The sequence below is a fragment of the Suillus bovinus genome (genome assembly GCF_016758785.1).
Source record: "Suillus bovinus strain UH-Sbo-P2 chromosome Unknown EDB93scaffold_8, whole genome shotgun sequence".
NCBI classification, from domain to species: domain Eukaryota; kingdom Fungi; phylum Basidiomycota; class Agaricomycetes; order Boletales; family Suillaceae; genus Suillus; species Suillus bovinus.
This window is the reverse complement of record NW_024542064.1, coordinates 247774-265249: the sequence shown is the minus strand read 5'-3', so window position 1 is coordinate 265249 and position 17476 is coordinate 247774. Positions and strand designations below refer to the sequence as shown.

Here is a 17476-nt window from a genome sequence, read left to right as displayed (position 1 = left end):
TCTTCATCAGTCACATTGAAGACACGTGTTGTGGGCGCTAAAGGTATTTCAGGAATGATAGATGCTTTTAAGGTAGGGTTAGGGTTTGTCTTAGGCGCTGTGTATTGACACTTAGGAAGATTCAAGAAAGAATAATGGTTTGTTAAAGGTACTCGTGACACTGCATCAAGGCAGAATTGCAACACATGAAAGAGAACAGTTCGGGCGAGTTTGCAGATGACTTTGTCAGGTTTCAGAATGAGCATCCAGGCTTTATCTTACATTCTCAATTTGAGGATATTGCAGTTGTCATTATGCAGACTAGATACATCAGGAAATTCTCATATCTCTTAATGTCCCTTGTTGCAGAAATGATGACACATTTTCGCTTGTTTTCACTTATCCACTTGTGCCATGAACTCCACAAGTTACCAGATATTTTCCAAGGATGAAAAAGCTGACAGTTTAAATACACAATACATAAGGATAAAAAGTGTGCAAGTTCCATAATGTATGGTAGATACTAGGTACTTGGCATAAAGTTGCATGTCTGCGGGAACAGATCAGGCATAGGAGGACATTGTTGTTGTATTTGTTGTACCACATGATGACATCACCTTGAAGTCATTCCTTTATGATGCTATCTTGAAGGCATGGTGATCAGTGTATCTGTTGACATAGAACAAGTGGAAAGCATCATAAGAATGAAAGTACTTGATGTTCTTAGGAATGAAATCAGGGCCATAGATGGGGATTAGGTGCGCTGCACGGTAGACTGTCTCGAGATGAATAACAGCAAAGTTTAGGGTGCCATCGTCATGAACACTTGGACGGACTATCCACATGCCAGTATCCTCATCAGCATGGTCACCAACCTTGTCAAACCATTGAACAAGGGCACATGGATATATGACCCAATTATATTTGAAAGAAAAGAAGCATTTGACTCTGGCGACTTCGAGCCCTTCAATCCCTTCAAGGTCTAGATTGGTGTTAACAAATATGCAATCATTATGGGCATAGGTGTTCCACCAGAGTGGACATGCACGTATCTGTTCACGTCGCATGCTGCCGACGCTGCTGGGATCACTAGGGGCATAGAACATTGCAGCAGCAGAATTAAAGACAAAAAGTTTGCCATCATGTCAGGGGCAGTTGGCAGTAGGGACATCTTCAGGGTTGCGGGGGTCATCAGGGAAGAGTTGGGAGAACAGAAAATAATAGATCAGGCATCGTAGGTGTGGTACACGAACTTCCTCTGCCAATGCTGCTACCGTCTGTGCCTGTTTTTGTTCTGTCAAACATCGTGAAGGTTATTGAGATTGACTGTATTACAAAATTACTTACGAGGAGTCCTTGTGAGCTGTACAAAAGCGAGCACTGTTGGACCATCAACAACTTCGCCATCATCAATATCATCTTCTACTTGTGGTGTGATAACAGGGGGATCCGGTTCACCTTCATGCCTATTAAGTATGCAAGAAAACAAAGTTAGATATAGAAAAACTTACAAAGAGCAGCCACAGCCCTTGATAAAACAGAACCAACAAGCATGCCTCACACAGCAAAGTCCACATGAGATGCTGCAAGTTTGTTGAGGCATTGATTAGTCAAAAGCATTTGACCAAGGGCATTGTTCCTGCTAGACCGCTGCCAAGGATCTTTTACTGCCTTGATGTGCTTTGATTCCATGATCAATGAGCATAGTCCATTGGGTGCACCAAAGAGTCGGATAATGTCTGCATAGTGGGACATTGAATGCTGGTGAGGGTATGAAAAGTGAGGCTTTGTGCCTGTAGTTTTGAATATCTGGTGATAATGATGGAACCGAGTAAGCGCATCTTGAAGTTGATTCAAGGAGGCTTCAGTAATGATGTTCCACCGCGCAATGTAACAAAATGCCAAAAGTGCGCCAAAAGTGCGCACCATGTCTTGAGGTACATGACCTTCAATAGCTGGAAGAAATACCTTCATAAGTGCTTTTGAATCATTACCCGTCCATTGTTTGAAATTGTGGCCATCAGAAAATTGCTGTAGACCAGTGAACAATGCTACAACAGTAATTTCAAGGTGTTGTTAGAGGATGCTGTCAGATTAAGGAGTGAGGTCATGTACCTGTGATCTATGTCACTCATAATTTCATCTTCTCGTTTAGTTCCATGCATTAGTCTAAGGTACTCTACTACCCAATCAACGAGATGGTCTTTGAAAGCGCCTTTGATTAGCTGGTGGAGGAGATCAAATGATAGCAGTTGATAGATATCGGCTTGGGGGAAGTCATTTGTGAATGGCTACACAATATAATTAGTATATAATTCAAGAGCGGGTGATTGCACTTACAATGAGATTACTTATGATACCATATTTATTTCACAATGCCTCCAAACCTATGCCCTCACATATCAATAGATCTGTATGTTCTCGACAGCGGTACAAACCACTGCTATCAAGGTCTGTTCGAATTGCAAGACATCTATGATATTGTCAGTAGATGTTGATGCTGAGCACAAGTTGAAATACTCACTTCGGGCACCAATTTTTCACAATACAGGCCAACAGTAATTGTTCCTTGTAGTCTGCTATGTAGGGTCCTAATCCATATATAACCCGTCGGAAATGGCCATCTGCACAATGTAGGACCTCGTACTTGGTCATTCCAGGCTTCAAGGTGGCAAGAGTGAGCGGTGAAACAGCTGGCGACGAAATATGCGGAATGCCTCAGTTTTAGCGTGTTCTCTATCAGCTGGACCATAGCTCAGATAAGTGATACAATTCCGAACATCAATACACATACTTTTGGGTAAGGAGAGGAAGCTGATGATAACGAGAGCATTATGATGAGCACGACACACATTGTTGTGCACATTTCCGATTGAGGCATACAGAGGGTAATATTTATTGTTACCTGTACCCATGGAAACCATAGTTTTGTCACTACTGAGGATGATCGGAACGAATGTCGATCCTTGTGTGTTCGGATCCTGTGATATCGTGTTCTAAAGAGACATTAGCTATGGAGTTATAAGTACACATGAAAGACGTACAGCCTGTTGCCATGCCCAGTCTCCTGACATGAAATCCATTGGCATGTATTGTCTGATGTGTCATACTCTCGAAATGGGGCAAAGTCAATTTCACCCTTATATGTAGGGTTTGCTAGCATATTATGCGCCATCAAATGCAGGTCCCTGTACCAGACCTTGTATTCTTTGTCCATCCATGGAGGGGCATCATGCTCAGGGCATTCTCCTGTGTATTGAACTAAGAGACACTACCAGGGGACATCGCCAAGTTGTGTAGCATCGATCACTTTGTGCAAATCCTTATGATCAGCAAACGGAGGAAAGTTGTTGTATTGAAAAAGTTGCGCAGCCATTAAGTCAAATAAGCTGTCCAAATCTGCATTAGACATATGCCACTGTTTGAATACAAATTCTGCCATTGCAAATTCTAAATAATTGCGATATGGACTCCAATCATGAGGAGATTTTGGTGGAGGAGGAGTTGGTGGCATTTTGGGTGGTAGAAACATGCCATCAGCCATGCATGGTAGTCCTAAGAGTGTTTGAGTTGAAAAAATGCGAGAAGTACACTTCAAAACTTACCATTCAGGAGTGGGTGATATGTACAAAAGTACTGCTCACTTGCATCTGTGAACTGTACCTCTGGGAGATTTGGATCTTCGTCAGCAGGTACTGGACCTGGTGATGACCAGGGTGGTGGTAAGATATCTGGAGGAGGAGGTGAAAAATGTGAAGGCTGGCACGGTTGGGGAAGATCCTGAGTAGGTGCAACCAGATGGCCTGTGCATATGTGTTGAGTGCAGCCCAAAGAGTTTTGAAACCAGCGCAGACAGCCTGGAGACAGGCATGAAAACTGAAGGGCATGGTGGGTAGGGCAATTTCTGGGTATGATGGGTGATCCTGGGTTGACACCATGTGTGGATAGCACATAATTTTGAAGTCTAATAAATTTTTTCAAGGTGACAGCTGGATGCTACCATTGGATCTACACTCACAAATAATCACATATGCTCGTTTCCGTGTTGTCAGGATGAAAATTAGCACTACACCAAGAAAGGTTTCAGTGAAATGGATGGTTATGTCACAACACTCACTGAAAAGTTTTAGTAAACATTGGTGAGTGTCACCCCACCACATGAAAGATTTGGTAAACATACCCCTAGTGGACGCCATTATACCACCAGAAAAGTTTTGGTAAACATTGATACTTACTGAATTTGACATATTGGTCATTTCATTGGACATATTCTGCCAAAAAAGTGCAGGCGAATACTATACTCCAGAGGTTTATGGAGGCTGTGGTACTAGATGGTAGTTGAACTAGTACGTCAGGGTGTTAAGCAGGGTCAATAAATTGTTCTAGTTTTTAATGTGACAAGACTCACCTTGAACTTGGTATCCAACTGCCTTCAATTTTCTTCAGCCTCTAAACCCTCCATCACCACAATGTCCCAGCCTGGCACAGTAACAAAGCACATAGGAACTCGACCTAAGAATGCAACTCAGCATCCCAGACACATTTTGACTGAGGGTGCTGGAAAGAGATGTACCACTGCTCAAAAAGCTGCTGATGACCAGTATGAAAGAGAGGCGAAGAAGGCAAGTGAAAAAGCTTTGCAGGAAATTTATCAGTGTATTGCTACTTTGCAAGCACAGACGCAGGCGTACCAAGATACTGCACACATTAATGCACCTAAGCCTAAGTGTCCTCAAGCATGCCCAGTGGGAAAAGCTGCAAAGGCCTCAAAAGCCTCAAAGACTTCCAACTCAACTGTGAACAGTGGGCAGGAAGGAACAGAAGTTGTCACCAATAAGTCTATTGGCACTGAAGGTAAGGGTTGCAGGTGCAGATTTGAAAAGTTACAAGCTAATGTCAGACATCCAGCAAGTGAAAAGGAATTGGAGGAACCTACAGCTAAGAGAAAAAAGGTCAGCAAACAGGTGGTGAGGAATGCAATTCAGAGGGTATTAGATGCCAGTGTTGTTATCGATGGATCAACAAAGGCACATGATGGAGATATTCAGAAGATGTCTGATGTCAGTGTGTAAGTGGTATCTTACCTTATACCATGAACCTCCTTTTGACCGAGACTACTTTTTTTCTTTTTTTTCAATCTCATGTCTGATACTGCAAGTTCCAAGAAATTTGCACTTACTGGGCATATCCCAGGTTGGATTTTGAATGTTTCTACAACTGTCTCACGGCCAGCCTCCAAGGTGAATTCCTCTGCTGGGTCTTCCATCCACCCACGGTCTAGTAGCTCTGCTTTATCTAAGCTCACAAGGGGGAGCACTATCAGCCACGATGTTCCACCTCCACCCACACCCACTCCTGATGCTGAAGGTTTCACAGATTTGTATGCATGCGATGAGGATGATGAGCCGCTCGCAAAACCTCTTTCTCGTATCACAAGCACAAAGGCTTTCTCAGTGAGTCTGGCTATCTCAATATTTAATTTCATATGGTTTCAATGGAAGCTGCAGGGTATTGTGGTCATCTCTAAATCTGTTGATGATAAGATGCCTTCAAATATTGTGCATCACAACATGGCCCCAGTGCCTGAACAGCTCGATGTGACCAAATACTCCAACGATGTGAATATCTTTAGTGACATCCACGACCATCTTATGGATCTTTATGGCTCCATCTCCACTACACAACCTACTTTTCTGGACTATAAGTCTGGTTCTGATGCCAGTGATGAGCCATAGCCCTTGGACTATGATTCTGATGTTAAGCCTCCACCCCTCGCACAAAAGCCTACATCTTGCTCCATATTCCCAGTCAACTTCGATTCATTGGCCACAGGTCAGAAGCAGAAAATGTCGCCTCTTCTGCGTGACGACGATGACCTATTGATATTGTCATCTGATACCAAAATGGTGGAGAGCGCCAATGCAAGCACGGTTATGTTCAAGACCAAACCTGCTAAACCAGTGCCCATGCACTGGTTGACATCTATGATATGATTTGGTTTCTCAATGCTATGTTTTGCTCACTAAGATATTAGACCAATGTTACTGCCATGCTCAAAGCTCCTCCAGTCAAGCAGCTGAAGTCAGCCTGAAACAGATGCCCCTCGTGCCATCGCCACTCCCTCCAAAACAATTGCATGTTCTGCATACAGGAAGAAGCATCTTCCCAAGGGTTGCCAGATGGAAAACAAGTGGGCAAGAGAGTTTATCCCTACTGCCATTTGCTACATTGGTGATCTGGATGAGGTATGGACTCTTGTGGCTGACATTCTCTGCCCTATCTTACAGAGAGTCTGGGATGTGGTCTATAAGGGCAAGATTTTGCACACAGTTGTAGCCAATGGACCTGTTGTTGCCCTGGTACATTTTTTTTGGGCACTGTTTAAATCTGATCATTTTCTTTTAAAACCCTCCAGTGGTTGTCAGAGTGGCGCAACACCATTAGTAATGTTGCCCTTGTTGTACTCGTAAACTTCATGACTTCTCAGGATGATATTTACACAGACTGGTGTCTTGTTACTTAAGGGTCTTATATGAATGTTGTATATAATGACAACACTAGGTAATGTGATGAGTTCTTGGGAGGATTTAGTTTGTTGTCCTCTTCTTGTGGAAGTACAATGTAGATGTAAAGTGTATCTGGATAATGAAAAATGATAGGTATGTTGCACCCTAGTAGGTTGTGTTTCAATCTATGAAAGTCTGTCTCAACTTTGTCGTGTTCTCCTAGTTCATGTCTCTCCTTACAATGAAACAGAGAGTCTTAAATATATATATGTAAAGGCTTGGCCTGAATGATAGAAATAGCAAAAGTTGTATAAGTTGCAGTATACAATCTTTTGTGAATAGAATAATGAAAGCTTGTATAATTCAGAGTATACAATTCTTCAGAAAAGATAAGATGAAATATCTTAAGCTTACTTCAAGGACGTAATGCCTGCACTTTTATTCTTACGTACTCTCATGGTTTGAGAGAAGAATGAAAAATGGGAAGTTATATTACATGGGTGAAAACGAGGGGTTTATATACCTTTTGAAAACCCTCTTACTAAGCATGACTCATCACACGGATTGGTAAGAATGTAGCTTACAAACCAGGTGCTGAATCAGCTCCTTACTAATATACAGTGTAATCTTACAAAGCATGACTGAAAGCTCATAAGTCATCACATGGATGTGTCATGCAGTTTGCTGACAAACATACCATTTGGCTTTGCTGAATCATCTTTCTTACTAAGTAGATTATCAATAAGGTTCAGAGTCTCACAAAGATCTTACAAAGCATGATGAATCATGACAAAACATGATGAGTCATGTGAATGTTGTTACAAATCAGATTATTTACCAGTCACATGAGGTGCTAACAAACAAATCTGATAGCCAAACAGTCAGAGAGAAACAAATAGAGAGAAACAGAACTAAATAAAATAAAACAGACAACACAAGGATAATCAGTCTGAATTGTGTAAAACAAAATAGAAGGAAATGAATCAGGGAAAATGATCTGAGTGATAGAAGGTAAGATACTCTATCACTCTTTTGTTGTATCAGTCATGGTATGAATCACATACCATGCATGACACCGGGACTGCAAATATTTTGCATCGGTGTAACGATGGCCGCGGCGCTGGGCTCGAAACCAGGCAATCCAATACCTATGTTCATACCATTCCCCAACCTCCCTTGACCTTCCGAAGGCCGCGCGCACTTGTCCGAACCTTCTGCAGGCAGTTCTCGTGTTCCGAGACCTGTCCGAACCTCGCAAGTTACCATACCATGTCCTATCCTCGTCCTTTTGACTTCGCTGGTGCGTTTTCCTTTATTCTAACTATATGTTGACTACGTCTTAGTGCTACATGGATAACAATCCCATCGGCATCCTGTCGGGAGCCTCGGAATACGTATAAGCAGCACGCATTGCGGCTTATTACATGTATACTTGTATTCTTGCACGCCTCGCGGCTTATTACATAGGTTCGGACTTGCTTATCTCGCTACTAGTTTCACCTACGGATTCTGGCCTCTCACGGAAGTAGGATATAATCTCGCTCACTGGCTACTGATAGGGCACTTCACTTCCTGTACTTCAAGTAGTAATTAGTAGAGTCACCTCGGTATAATTGTAAACTGCGCAATTTATCCTAGTTCATTCAGAACAATTGTCTGGCTAAACCGCTGCCAAATTCGCACTTCATTTATTCTCAAGCCCCGATAGATTAGCATTGTTCCGGACTTTGGACATTGTGCAAAGTCTTATACTGTTATTCGACACACCGACATACTGACACATTGACACACCAACATATATAGACCTTCGGACAGCTTTTGCAAGCCTCAGAAGGCATCGCGCTACTTCGGACAACACTTTCGCAGCCTCGGACGACCTTCGGTCACATTGGACAAGTTTCTCGGTACTTCGGGAGTAGTCTCGGAACTACGGACGAGCATTAAAGAGGTTTTCTTCCAATATCTTGTCTACTCTCTAACTGTATAAGACTTCCCTTGCATTATCAAGGTAGTTCTTAGGTTGTCTCTTGGGACGAAGCATACTCGCATCCCTCAGGACTAGGGACTCACATTCAGTGGAGCCCAGACCAGATCTACTCTTTACATCGGCCTTGGTTGAAAAGCTTGCCTTCTTGTATGGGGACCTTATAGAGGATGGCAGGATGTCTAAGCCATTTCAATCTGACCTCATTTTACCGGTCCTTGTGCAGCACAAGTATGCCACATCCGGTGCTGTCAACCTACCAAGAATGAATGACACAGTGCCAGTGTCCTGCATGATGTGGGAATCATGCATGGACATGAATACTAGGTGACCCTCAAAAGACAAAGTCTGTTAGCTTAGTCCTCAGACTAGTCAACCCATACCTTGGTTTCAAACCATGGTCCATATTTCAAGTTTTCCCCAAGTTTCACGATCTGAATACGTTTTGATGGAAAAAGTCTAATGTGAGATGGGAATCACATTTAGACCTAGTTGATGTGAGAAGAGAAATGAAGGTTAAGGTATAGCCTTGCCTTTGGCTTATTCACTTTGGCTAGAGAAAACCATAGAGAAAAGTACAAAGCCTATAAAAAACCTATCCAAAAAGACTGTGTTTCAATTCCTGCCAACTGCATTATTATTTTGACTGCATTTCAATTCCTGCCAACTGCATTATTTTTTTGACTGTATTTCAATTCCTGCCAACTGTCTTATTTTTGCTACCTACTTTTCTCTAGTGTTTCTTTACTTTACTTTTCCATTAGGATGCTTTGACTCACCTGACACTTCATAAAATTGTACCCATAGGGTATGATGTCATTATGATGTCATAAGACTCCACAGATACTCCTGCAGGTATTCTGTTGAAAGATATTATGTCATCAAGCTCTAGATTATTCTACTCCACAATGACATCATCCATGATGTCATTTCCTTCTAGAATATTCTGCTCCACAATGACTCACTCATGGAAGGTTCTGGAATCTTTTGCTCTACAATGATGTCACTCTTGATGTCATTATGATGTCATTACTCCACATTCCAGAATGTTCTGCTCCACAATGATGTCATAGCTCCATCTTTCACTTGTATTTTATTCTTTTATTGGGTTTGACCCAATATTTTGATTGGTCCTCCTTATTTTTTATTGTTTGTGAACCTAGGTTACTTTCCCACACAAAATGTATATAAGGAGAGCCCATTCTCCCCCCCAAAAAATATGATCTCCCATTTGTAGCAATCTGCCTATCAGATATTTCACTTGCAAAGTTAGTCCCTTTGAAGTGAGACAAGTGCAGGGAAAAGAATTCCCTTGAGATTATAAGTTTCTTACCTTAGAAACTTATTTAGTGCTATAGACCAAGTGTTCTTGGTCACATATATTGTCTTTGAGACCCCTTCATCTCATTGCTCTGTGCCCTTTGACTAAGCGATCTTAGTCATCTATCATATTGTTGAGACCACATCTCACTAGTTGTCCCATAGACCAAGCGATCTTGGTCAAGTTCCAGTCCCATTTGTTCAAGCAATCTTGAACATATATCGTATATTTGAGACCGTTGTCTCATAGTTCCAGTACCCATAGACCAAGCGATCTTGGTCATATTTCGTATATTTGAGACCACGTCTCACTAGTTCCAGTATCCAAGTCCAGAGCCTAGAAGGGGATTTCCTAGGCAAATACGTCCCAGAAACTGAATTACGTGCCTAGAAGCTTATTCCTAGACAAGAGATTTGAGTTTCAATAAAGAAAAGTAAAGCTCCGGCTAGGTTGATCTTTATAAAAAGATTAGTTTAGCGAGCCTCCCAAGAACTCACACATTATCTACCATGAAATAGGAAAAATCGTAGACCGTGTTAATAGAGGACTGGCAAGAAGTCTTATCCGAAGTGTAATTGTGGTGTCATTACATTTACACGACTTTATATAAGACCCTCGGTTATTAAGACACCGGGGCATTCAAAGGGTGCTCTTGCTCTTGCTATGGCAGTGGCATGTATTTTATATCCTCTCTTTTCATAAAGCTAACTCGTGCTTCAGATGGAATGTGCCATCAAACTTTTTGCTGATAATCACATGTTCCTATGTGACATTGACACTACTGGCAATGGCCGAGGCAACAAGACCCCCCTGGATATTAATCCATCCATGGGCAAGGAGAGCAGTGTCCCTCTAGCATTTTCGGACAGCAATTGGGGTGCGCACACCAGAGCCTACATGGTGTCTATCAACCGCTTGCCACACTTGGTCATCCTTCAAAACTCAGAGTTTGTGCAGAGCCTTGCCATGAAGAAGCATGGCTCACAGATGGATGTGAATGAAGAAACTGACGATGAGCGAGCACTTATTTGCTAGAGGTGGTAGCTTTCATTTGCATACTGCATCTCACAACTAACAATGAACTTTGGCAGTACCAGTGGCAGTAGACTGATCCCTTGGTCACTTATATCCTTGTTAATATTCACTTACCATCTTGTTGTTGTCTCGTCATTGTCTCATTGTTGTCTCATTGTTGTCTCATTGCCGTCTCATTGCTGTCTTGTCACTTCCCTGGCTACTATTGTCATTATACTATCTACTGTTATGATTTCAATGTCTTCTTTTCAGCTCCTTATACCCTTATTTAATCTACTTGCCAGTACTTTTTTCTTGCTTACTCTCCTTTTTGATGTCCATGCTCCTTAATCACTTTGTCCATCTGAAATGCAGTTGTTTTTACCTTCAAACAAGTGTGAATTAAGTGCAAAACAAGTGCAAACAATGGGGTAATCAACAATTGTAATACAGTTTATTCCCAAATAAGTGTTAAGGAAGTGCCAAAAGTGCGCAAAAGCCAAAAACAAGAGGAAGGGATCTGCTTTTGAGCTTGTGGCAGCTTGCAACAAGGAGGCATTATGGTTCTTGTTCGAAACTTTTCTGCTCTTGCATGGGAAAATAAGTAATGAAAAGGGAAGTTAAGGAATGTGAAAATTTACTGATGTACATGGCTGCATCACTCATCAAAGACTACAGTGATGAAGAGGCTGTTAACGGAATCATATCTGATGTGGCACATGGCTACTGGATGGATCACAAAAAGCTCCTCATCTTCAGCTTGATGTTCTCGCCTGAACTCAAATGATGGGTCCCTGGATTAATGACCTATGCAAATGGAGCCACGGAGGGGCATTACTAGCTACACTTTGTCTTTCTTTTTTGGACAATGGCTCATGAAGCTGACCTACAGGCATTGAAATCAGGGACAAGCTTTTTGCTAATGTGTGTACCACCTGCTAGGCCAGATGACAGTGTTCAACATATACTCACAATTGTGATTGGCTACAGTGGTGGATGCGAGATCAACATGCCAAGATGCTATTTCAGCCTTTTTGGACATGGATCCATCAGTATGGACAGGATTGCCCTTGACTACAAATGCTCAGGAGGCAATGCATTGGAAGCTCTATTGTGCAGCTGGGAAAAATCATAGGCTTCTCAATGGCTTAATGTTTCTCTTAGCATTTGCACTTGGCTATGAGAAATTAGCTGCTGCACAGCTTGGTCAGTATACATCTTCTTAGACTATACTATGTCTAAGTGATTGAGCAATCTTAGCTGGTGTCAAGACACACTATGGGCAAGCTCAATGCTGGAAGAAGACAAAATTCAATTTAGGCACTACAAAACCCAGTCGAGTACGTGCTGTACAAATGAAACAGAAGAAGAATGATGGCTGACCTCCAGATACATCACATGAGCTGGTTAAACACCCCAGTGATGTGGTGCACTCTCGCCCAGGTTATCATTGGGATAAGAACTCATGTTGGCTTGACTTCTCATTGGAGCTTATGTTTCTCACCGTTCTACCCAACTTTCACACAGAATTTGCGCCCTGATTCCATGGTATGCATCACACATCACCCCTCTGGCACTTATACAAGTCATTTGAGCTACGCATCTCTTTGTCTGAGAATGCTGAAGCCAGTTCCATGCAGCAACAACATCTCAGTGACTAGCGGAGTCAACTGAGGAAAGCAGTAGGTAAATGAACGAATGAGAATTTCTACTACTTAGATAAGTGAGCGGTACTGAAGGATGACAATGAACATTTGATATTCAACACTCCCCCTCAAACTGAGTGAAGTCCAAGGGCGGAGGCGAAGTGCTTGGCTTTGAGACTAGGAAGGGGTTTGGTAAGAGTATCTGCGGTCATAGTGTCTGTAGGACAATAAACTAATAAAATCAAGCCTTTTTCAACAGAGAATGAGATGAAATGATACCTAATGTCTATATGTTTTGTCTGGGCATGAAACACCCCAGACTCAGCTAGTGCGATAGCCGACTGGTTGTCGCAATGGAGGGTGATGAGGTGGACTAGTTGACAGAATATTTCACCGACAAAGCAGCACAACCAGATTCCCTCCTTAGCAGCATGTGTGGCTGCAACATATTTGGCTTCTGTGGTGGAGAGAGTAATGAGTTCCTGCTTCTTCAAGCTTCATGACACCACCCCACCATCAATTAGGAATGCATACCCTGATATCGCGTGATGATGCTCTTGGGACACACTGTCAGCATCTGTATACCCTTCTAGGCCATTCTTAGAGCCTCCAAAGGTAAGTGCTAAAGATTTTGTGCCAATTATATACTTATAGATTCATGTTACGGCCTCCCTGTGCACTAATCCGGGATTCGCACCAAATTGTGCGACTGTCAAAACAGAGAAGGTGATATCTGGGCGCGTGCCCACAGTGAGGTGCATCATGGAGCCTACTGCTTCACAATATGGTATGTTCTTCATCTGTGATGATTTGTGTGGAGTCAATGGGGATTGCGAATGTGAGAGGGTGATGTTGGGATCCATGGGGATTGAACTGGGTTTCATACCCATGAAGCTGTACTTCATAAGGATGGCATCAACATATGTTTCGTGCGAGAATGAGATAGTGTGCGTGACATGGTCATGCATCACCTTTATCCCAAGGAGCGATGCGACTGGCCCGAGGTCTGTAAGCTTGTAGCATGCAACTGCTTGCTGCTTGAACTCAGTGATGAGTTTGCGATTGCTTCCGGTGATTGTGCAGTCGTTGACGTGAGCTGTGAGAATGAGAATGTCGGGGCCAATGTGTTGGTAAAATACTCCCCAATCCGATTCTGCGTGTGTTAGTCCTAAGTCTGCAAGGAGGCGACATAACTGTTGATACCATTTGAGAGCTCCCTGCTTGGAGCCATAAAGCATGACATGGAGGTGTGTGATGGGGTTTCTAAATTGAGAATCAATGTGGAGTCCAGGAGGAAGTTGCATGAAAATAATTTTGTCGGGGTCAAGTTTTCCGTTGAGAAATGCGCTATGGAAGTTGAATACATCAATGTCCCAATTGTTGCATGCGGCAATTGCCATGATGGTCCAAAGAGAAGCGAGGCACATGACTGGCACATAAGTATCATAATAGTCAACATCATACACTTGTGAGTAGCCTTTTGCGACTAATTGGGCCTTATACTTATTGATTTCTTTGTCTGTATTCCTCTTGATGCGAAATACCCACTTGCATCCCACAACATTCACTCCTTCTGGCTTTTCGACAATGGACCATGTACCAGCATCTTTCAGCACGGTAAGTTCCTTGTTTACTGCTTCTTCCCATTTTGATTGATTGTTTCTTCTTGTAGCTTCTTCCAACATTGTCAGATCTGACTGTTTGACTTCCTCTATGCTGGCAACCATTGCAAAAATCTCTTCATTGTCCTCATCAATCTCTCCATTCTCCCCTCCATCCCGAGCTTGGCCGCTAGATTAGATTCTTCTGGGACAGGCTGCATTCCACGAGGTAAGTCATTGCTTCATCCATCTGTGGTGCCTGCACCATCATGCAGGCTTTTGAAGTATGTTGACTCAACCCACACTCGACTGGAATGGTGTGGTGGCACACTGCTTTCAAAATGTGGGCCCAGGTGGTCAGTGGGAGGATATGGGTGCAGGGCTTGGGATGGTGCTTGACCAGTATGTGATGGACTAACATCAGAGTTTTGTACGGTGTTGCTGACCTGCATTTTCGGGGTTGAACTGACATCATAGCCTCGTGCTGTGTGGTTTGCCCCCTTGTCAGGTCCCTACCATTACCTCTGCCATATCAAATGTGATGCTACACTTGACTGCAATGCACCTAGCATCTGGTAGATATACTCTATACCCATTACTTTCCAGATCAAAACCAACCCATTGTCCTTCCATGGCACACATATCTAACTTTGAGCTGTTTGGTGTGTGCACCTTAACACGACTCCCCCAGACAGGTAAGTTTTCCATGTTGGGCTGCTTCCTGTACAGTAGCTCATAGGGTGTTTTGTTCTCCAGCATACAAGTTGCCATCCAGTTCTTCAGCCATGTGACATGCATGATCGCCTCCCCCAATAGAAACTTGGGTAGTCCGCTGGCATGTAGTAATGTGCAGGTCTGTTCAACAACAGTTCGATTGAGGCATTCTGCTATGCCATTGTGTTCTGGCGTATCGTGCACGGTAAGCTTACGTTCTGTTCCATTCTTCTTCAGATGATGTGTGAACTCCTCGCTGGTGTACTCCCAACCACGATTGGAGCGAAGGCACTTTATCTTGGTGTTGAACTGTGTGTTTGACCAAGCTTCATACTTTTTGTATGCCTCAAACATTTTGTCCTTTGTCCAAAGCAAATACAGGTGAGTGAATCACGTGTGATCATCTGTAAATAACACAAAATACTCTCTGTGGCCAGGGGTTTTTACTGGGAAGGGTCTCCAGAGGTCACTATGTACTTCATCTCCGAAGTTCTCATGTCTTGTGGGGTCCCTAATGTTTCCGATAGGTTTGTGTTGTAGCGATGGTTGCGGTGTTGGGCTCAAAACCACGTATTTCCATACTTGTGCCAACACCCGAAACATATGCGCACATGTCCGAGCCACTCCGTATTGGATCCGGCGCATCGGACCTTTGGACATCGCATCGGCCGATCGCACTTCGTGTGCACTTGTCCATCCCGTGTCCTGTCCATCCGAACTAGCCTCACTAGGTGCATAGTTATTTTTGTGCACATTTTCTGACATTTGTACTGCGTTATTACATGTCCACAGCACCTCGTGTCTTATTACATAGGACATCGGACCTGAAATATATTGCTACTATCTTCGCCTGTAGTTTTCCGAATTTCTATGTACTTACTTAAATACTCTGTAGTGACCCATAGCAATCATCATCCAGTAGTTAGGAGCTGTTTCCCGACTCTGCGGATCACCCAGAATATTCTCGTAGTTCTTAGTTGCATTGCGAAATATTACCATTCATTCACCGTCATACTCTGTCACTCGTTATACTCGCGCATACCGCTCGCAACCCGACACTTGTTATAAAGTTTCCGACCTATTATCGTGAAATTCAAAAGTCCGAAATCTCAGACATCACACTTTGGCTTCGGACATTGGATAAGTACCTTCGGACATCGTTTTGCACCATCAGACATTTTGTTATTTGCATTACTGACACATTTTTAAAACTAATACCAATTAACAATCCCTTTAGGATTGAACGCACTTGCTTTGCAAGTATAGCAGCATAGGTCGTGCTAAGATCTACCTAAATATTTGTTGTCTAGGTAGTACGATTTCTGCTGAGCCCAGCGGAAATCAGCTTTCTACAGCATGTTGCTTTGGCATGCTCACAGGATTCACGGCTGTCCATAGTCGCTTCAGACGGATCAAGCATCATTCCAGTGATCACACCATCGCGTAACATCTGTGCAATAGTGTTGGGAGCTATGTGGCCCAGTCAGGTATGGATTTTGTGCATGGTGAGAGTCTCCTTCGTGTTCACTACTCCTGCAAAGGGCTGTTTCAGCCCTTTGATGCAATACAAGCCTCTGCTGACTGGTATCTCACCCAATAGCTGTTTCTTGTCGCTGAATAGTACTCAACACTTGGTGATTTGTGTACTAGGTCTCAAGTTTCGGGTTTTGGCACTCGACACTGTGCAATGAGTGAAATATTGATATGTTATATACATATTTTTGGGTTTCAGGATTTAGGTTTTGGGCTTTGGACATCGGGTTTTGGGCCTTGCCACTTGGCACTCAACACTTGGTGATTTGTGTACCAGGTGTTGAGTTTCGGGTTTTGGCACTCAACACTCAGTGATTTGTGCAATGAGTGAAATATTGATATGTTATATACATATTTTCGGGTTTCATGCTTTGGGTTTTGGGCTTTGGACATCAGGGCTCGGGCCTCAGCACACGGCACTTGGTGATTTGTGTACTGGGTGTCGAGTTTTGTGTTTCGGTAATTGACACTTGGTGATTGGTGCAGTGAGGGAAATATGTATATGTTGGATACATATTTTCGGGTTTCATGCTTCAGGTTTTGGGCTTTGGACATCGGGGCTCAGGCCTTGGCACACGGCACTTGGTGATTTGTGTACCGGGTGTCAAGTTTTGGGTTTTGGTACTTGACACTTGGTGATTGGTGCAGTGAGGGAAATATGGATATGTTGGATACATATTTTCGGGTTTCAGGCTTCGGGTTTTGGGCTTCAGACATCGGGGTTTGGGCCTTGGCACTTGGTGATTTTTGTACCGTGCTGTGAGTTTCGGGTTTTGGTACTCGACACTCGGTGATTGGTGCAGTGAGGGAAATATGGATATGTTGTATACATATTTTCAGGTTTTGGGCTTTGGGTTTGGGGCTTCGGACATCGGGCTTTGGGCCTCGGCACTTGGCATTTGATGATTTGTTTAATGTAAATGAAAAACGGGCATGTTGCATACCGGGTTTCAAGTTTTGGGTTTTGGCACTCGACACTCAGTGATTTGTGCAATGACTGAAAAATGGATATGTTATATACATGTTTTCGGGTTTTGAACATCGGGTTTTGGGCCTCGGACTTTGGGGTTCGGCCCTCAGCACTCGGTACTTGGTGATTTGTGTACTGGGTCTTGAGTTTCGGATTTTGGCACTTGACACTCAGTGATTTGTGCAATGAATGAAAAATGGACATTTTG

The 17476-nt window shown here is 43.1% G+C and overlaps 4 protein-coding genes across 4 annotated transcripts; 3 read left to right on the top strand and 1 right to left on the bottom strand.

Annotated features, from left to right (window-relative positions):
- Positions 1-611: 611 nt before the first annotated feature.
- Positions 612-3866, bottom strand: EDB93DRAFT_1238683 (uncharacterized protein; the record flags this gene model as incomplete). Its single annotated transcript, XM_041451552.1, has 11 exons — positions 612-1031; positions 1149-1256; positions 1543-2030; positions 2111-2270; positions 2320-2329; positions 2354-2452; positions 2504-2640; positions 2729-2733; positions 2774-2975; positions 3020-3240; positions 3617-3866. The coding sequence occupies 11 exons, from the start codon at positions 3864-3866 to the stop codon at positions 612-614; spliced, it is 2100 nt and encodes a 699-aa protein (XP_041311125.1).
- A 618-nt stretch (positions 3867-4484) lies between these two features.
- On the top strand, positions 4485-5330 carry EDB93DRAFT_1054384 (uncharacterized protein; the record flags this gene model as incomplete). The annotated part of the gene is made up of 2 exons (XM_041444732.1): positions 4485-5047; positions 5138-5330. Coding segments are annotated over 2 exons (756 nt in total), but the record flags the coding sequence as incomplete, so codon positions are not given.
- A 495-nt stretch (positions 5331-5825) lies between these two features.
- On the top strand, positions 5826-6502 carry EDB93DRAFT_1246977 (uncharacterized protein; the record flags this gene model as incomplete). The annotated part of the gene is made up of 5 exons (XM_041452522.1): positions 5826-5939; positions 6014-6060; positions 6131-6224; positions 6267-6338; positions 6395-6502. The coding sequence occupies 5 exons, from the start codon at positions 5826-5828 to the stop codon at positions 6500-6502; spliced, it is 435 nt and encodes a 144-aa protein (XP_041311123.1).
- A 4008-nt stretch (positions 6503-10510) lies between these two features.
- EDB93DRAFT_1079184 (uncharacterized protein) lies at positions 10511-10825 on the top strand (the record flags this gene model as incomplete). The annotated part of the gene is made up of 1 exon (XM_041445438.1): positions 10511-10825. The coding sequence occupies one exon, from the start codon at positions 10511-10513 to the stop codon at positions 10823-10825; it is 315 nt and encodes a 104-aa protein (XP_041311122.1).
- Between the last annotated feature and the right edge of the window lie 6651 nt (positions 10826-17476).